At 39.4% G+C, this 5,770-nt stretch overlaps 1 protein-coding gene across 1 annotated transcript; it reads left to right on the plus strand.

Moving 5' to 3' along the window:
* Positions 1–3,964: 3,964 nt before the first annotated feature.
* On the plus strand, positions 3,965–5,455 carry LOC140157875 (uncharacterized; the record flags this gene model as incomplete). Its single annotated transcript, XM_072181125.1, has 1 exon — positions 3,965–5,455. A coding segment is annotated over one exon (1,491 nt), but the record flags the coding sequence as incomplete, so codon positions are not given.
* Positions 5,456–5,770: the final 315 nt, after the last annotated feature.

The following is a 5,770-nucleotide window of genomic DNA, read 5'->3' on the forward strand; positions in this document are numbered from 1 at the left end:
ATTGGTTACCTGTATTAACTTGACATATTAGATCAATAATAATTATGTTTGCTAAAAAAGGTCCTTAATTAGAAGCACATTTGAATAACAATGATTAGACATCACTAGGACACATTTTTCTGTGAACAATCCATGACCAGTTGAAAAATCCGTTAAAAATCTGTGCTGGATCACACATTTTCACGGATTTTTCACGCGATCACACATTTTTAAAGATCCCTTTTTGTCTTTATATGGAACCCTCAAGAAACAGAGGTTTTTTAAACTTAAAGGTTCTTTTTTTCTCAGGTTGCGTAATATTTGTTTTTGTGTATTGTATACTCTGACTGCTTACATTAGACCCCGATTTAACCACCGTTTATCAGTGGGAGCTGGTAGCCTAATGGATAGGGCATCAGTCTAGAAAGAGGAAGGTCGTGGGTTCGAACCCATGCCGGCACATTCTCGTGCTTTTTTTTGCAAGTTGGGTTGTGTGCCGGTCGGGATTTGTGTATATTTGTTGTCATGTTTAATTGTAACACTTTTGGGTTAGTAAACTGTTCTTTCTTTCTTATTAATTATATTGTTACGAGTCGTACTGACTTAAGGCCAAAATCACCATTACCCGAACTCACACGAATGCACAGCACAAATACACTGTTTGATAAAGCTAACACAATCTGAGTTTTTAATTGACAGTTAAATATTATTAGTACATATAACAACAATTGCATATACAATAAAATCACACAATCACAGTTTTATTCTGTCAGTACTTAACCAGCGGTCTTCTTGTTGGTGATCGTAGAGTTCTTGCAATGTTCTGGACGACTGATGTATTTATCCTTATTCACTTGTCCTGCAAAAATCAGCGAAGTCTTGCGTTTATAAATATCCTTGCGTATCCTTGCGTTTCCCATGTCATGAAATACTTTCAGGGTGTAAACAAAGTTAAATAATTTAATTAAATTACTCAGGGCACATCACAATACATATATATATTCAGTTTCATATTGTAGCGAGCAATCGATCCCCATTGTGTTTATTTGTGCTTGTGTAAGATGCGTAGCCCCATTACCTACTTAACCTGAGGTTCTTTACGGCTTTTTTTGTTTTGGTTTTTTTGCCCTTTACGGAACCATTTTTACATCGTTCCCGTTAAAGGTTCAATATAAAAAGGCGATTAGGGACTGAATTTTCCATCCTCATATAACGCCCTAATATTTGACCACAGCTTCCACAAGTCGTCAATGGTCGGCAAAAGGGCAAGACCGACACAACATCATAGGCCTTCTTCTGATCAGGGTTAATATCCATGATGTGTTACACATCGGAATTCAAGGTAAGTTGAATTTGTTGTTCTATCAGTTTACACGTTTAGAAAAAAACCCAATGTGCATGAAATGTTTTTATATAACTCGAACACAGACTCTTATCATTTGATTGGTCAATTACTATTGAATATTTTTGCTATTTATAGAATAAGACTATTAAACTCCGCGCCAGTGCAATAGTCCACTTTCTATTGCACTGGCGCGCAGCTACCATGGCAACGCTGACAGACGCGGGCGTATATCGATCGAATCGTCAATTATATATAGGTGTGGGCGTCGCTTCTCAAATAAATACAGTTTGTAATATTTTTGTATTTTATTTTGTTTTCCTGGTGACTTATAAAATTAAGTAGAATATAAAGCATTTTATATTAGTTATATAAAACAAATATTTAATGTTTTTATTCGTTCATTGGAAAGAATAATTTCATTCAGTGAAATATGAACTGTTCCATTCAACTCAGCAAAGCCTCGTTCAATGGAACAGTCCATATTTCACCTCATGAAAGTATTCTTACTATTGTATTCATAAACATTCAATATTTGTATACCATTGTAACATCATGTTAAAATGTGCTAGTTTGTGATATTGTCTTCCCCTAAAACACCTGCTATTAACGTATGCTTGAGTTAACTGAGTTAAATTTCAACAACATTATCATTAAAACTTTTCTTTGCCTGCTTCTCACATAGGGAATGACTTAAGTTCAGACGGACTGGTCTTTTACGGGCACGGCATCTATAAAAATATAAATAAATATTACGGAATATACTTCCATAAAGTATCACCGACTGAAATTAGAAGACCATAGTACTACAAATAAAGGAGCAAATTTCCATGATCGTTACATTTATGATCCGACTCAGATGTTCCGATTCTTATGTTTAAATTACGTTTTAGAAACGTAAACGTCAACACACCCACAATCATTAACTGGGCCAACGATGTAGCTAAATTGAATGATCAATAACAATCAGGAACTAGCCAATACTTAAAAAAACAATTCTTGTAGAATATTAATAATTACCGATAACTGTTTACACAGATGTTAATAAATATGTCACACTGTCTCTCTGTGTTTTATTAAAATTCTGTTTTAATTAGGCCTACTCTTCGTGCACAATGCCACATTGGCGTGTTTCTTAAAAACGCGAGCATATAACACTTCACGTTAATGCAATGAAGATTAAGCGTACATTATGGTATTCCATATTATCCTCACAATTTTACTATTTACTGGAGTTTGCAAGCAAGTCGAAACATGTGGCAAATGTTCAACTCCATGGGTCGATTTTGGCCAACACTGTTACGCATATTACATCTCACGTTTGACATTCGAGGCTGCAGATAGATTTTGCCAAGGACTTTCTCATGATTATAGTCAAGCGCGCTTAGCGTCCATTACCTCAATAGAAGAGAATGAGTTTATTAGCAACCTAACAAGCATCGGTAACAACGGCCGGGCTTGGATCGGCTACAAGTCTACAACTGTCGATGATTCCATCGTGTATACTTGGGTTGATGGGTCGGAATCTAGTTTTACGGCCTGGGCTCGTAATACTACATTTGCTGAGGATGAATGTGTAACGTTTAAGAGGGAGAGAGCCCTTTGGGCGCCCGCCAAATGTAATAACACGAGGACCTTTGTATGCAAACTTCGACAGAGAAATGCAATGCTTGGACTACCACTGAATATGCAGGGTGAGAAAGACATATTTAATAAACATACTTTGTTACAATTTGATTAATACTTTAGACATTGTAAACGTCTTGAATTATATGATGCAAGAAAAAGTTTACTTAATTTACTCTTACTATAATCTCCACTCTAACATAATTATCGTTAACCTAAACTTTCTGGTTGTTGCAGTATTCTAGATCTTGCATCATTAATATTTTGGTAATTAAAGTAGAAAAGGTTCTTTTTCAGATCGAAGTAATCTGGTACCTACTCAGAAATATTTCAATTCCTACTTATACCAGGACTCTTGATCACTCTGGTTTGTGTTTTTTCTAGTTGTTTGCTGAAACATCTAAATAAAGGCAACCAGACAGTTTGAAAACGTCTCAAGACCAAACACTGTTGCCGTACGTGTCATCAATGTTCTAGAAACACCAAAACAGAGTGATCAAGATTCCTGGTAGGAGTTGAAATATTCCTAATTGATTCCTTAACACTTGGATCTGAAACAGAACAAACTATGAACGATCTTGAGGAATTTGTTGCAATCGTTTGGTAATTGTTCGTTGAAACTTCGATTTGGCCGCCGACGAATTGCTGATGTTTTTCTGTTTTGTTGAGTTGTAGAGGACTGATTCTTTCCAGCGTGTTTCGTTTTACTTACTCGTACAGTGACGTACTTGAAATATTATTAATATTCTACTATTTTTATCGCCCTTTCTAGATTCGCCTTTTACCAGCACAATTTCTGGAGATCCTGCAACTACATCCGGCAATGGACAGAGTAGATCTACTACTGTATTTACAACCGAACTCCCGAACGTGACTGTTTCTGATATTCTTACCAGTCCTGTAGAACACTACTCATCTGAATCAGTTATAACGATAGGAAACAGCCAACAACCTATTTCAATAAGGTTAGAGACTGAAAGCACTAACAACCCTGAATCAACATCTTATTAGACGGAAATAGAAACAATAACCAGCACCACTCAGCAATCTACGTCCACCGCCACCGACACTACTACTCAACAATCGCCATCCACTACTACCGACACTACTACTCAACAATCGCCATCCACTACTACCGACACTACTACTCAACAATCGCCATCCACTACTACCGACACTACTACTCAACAATCGCCATCCACTGCTACCGACACTACTACTCTTCAATCGACATCCACTGCTACCGACACTACTACTCAACAATCGCCATCCACTACTACCGACACTACTACTCAACAATCGCCATCCACTGCTACCGACACTACTACTCTTCAATCGACATCCACTGCTACCGACACTACTACTCAACAATCGCCATCCACTGCTACCGACACTACTACTCAACAATCGCCATCCACTGCTACCGACACTACTACTCAACAATCGCCATCCACTGCTACCGACACTACTACTCTTCAATCGACATCCACTGCTACCGACACTACTACTCAACAATCGACATCCACCGCCACAGACACCACTACTCAACAATCTACGTCCACCGCTACCGACACTACTACTCAACAATCTACGTCCACCGCCACCGACACTACTACTCAACAATCGCTATCCACCGCTACCGACACTACTACTCAACATTCGACATCCGCTGATACCGTCACTACTACTCAACAATCGACATCCACTGCTACCGACACTACTACTCAACAATCGACATCCACCGCCACAGACACCACTACTCAACGATCTACGTCCACCGCTACCGACACTACTGCTCAACAATCGACATCCACTGCTACCGACACTACTACTCAACAATCGACATCCACTGCTATCGACACTACTCCTCAACAATCTACGTCCACCGCCAGCGACACTACTACTCAACAATCGACATCCACTGCTACCGACACTACTACTCAACAATCGACATCCACCGCTACCGACACTACTACTCAACAATCGACATCCGCTGATACCGACACTACTACTCAACAACCTACATCCACCGCCACAGACACTACTACTCAACAATCGGCATCAACTGCTACCGACACTATTACTGAACAACCGACATCCACTGCTACTGTTACTACAACTCAACAATCGACATCCACTGCTATAGTACCCGTCACTCCTTTTACATGTGTTGGAAAGGCATCTGGAACCTACGCTGATCCAGAAGACTGTCATAAATACTACATATGCGCACCGGGTGTAAGTGCTCAGTACGCATGCGTTAGTTCAACAAAGTTTCATCCGTTCTGTGAGTATTGTGTGGGGATAACCAGTACGACTGTAGCGGCGGAACTGAGTTTTGTGAAGGGCAATCTGATGGTAATCATGCCAATCCTGATAGTGATAGCGAGTACTACGTGTGTTCAACGTGCGCGGCTGGCTACTCAATCACTTCTAGGTATTCATGTGCAGCTGGTTGGATATTTAGTGGCGCTTCAAACGGCTGTATTTATCAAGGGTAACTACTAGGGTAACGAAAGGTTTACGAGTCATAAGCAAGGGGTGACACTATTCACGATTGTTCTATTAAGCACGCAAACCGAATGACAAATTCCGCTGGTTTGCTAGTTAGAAAATGAGGCCAGTTATCGATCCTTGATGAATAATTCATATTCGACCCCCTGATCATGTTAATTAAGGTGGCAAATAACGACGCTGTTAGTTTTGCGAACTTTTCCTGTTCAATGAGAGTATAACCCGCACTCAATACATCAGGGCGCAAACGACACGATTTATGAAATTGGCGGACGGGTATTTCCCATCAGACACAAGTAATATGTTTTT

The sequence above is a fragment of the Amphiura filiformis genome, chromosome 7, assembly GCF_039555335.1.
Source record: "Amphiura filiformis chromosome 7, Afil_fr2py, whole genome shotgun sequence".
In the NCBI taxonomy this organism is placed as follows: domain Eukaryota; kingdom Metazoa; phylum Echinodermata; class Ophiuroidea; order Amphilepidida; family Amphiuridae; genus Amphiura; species Amphiura filiformis.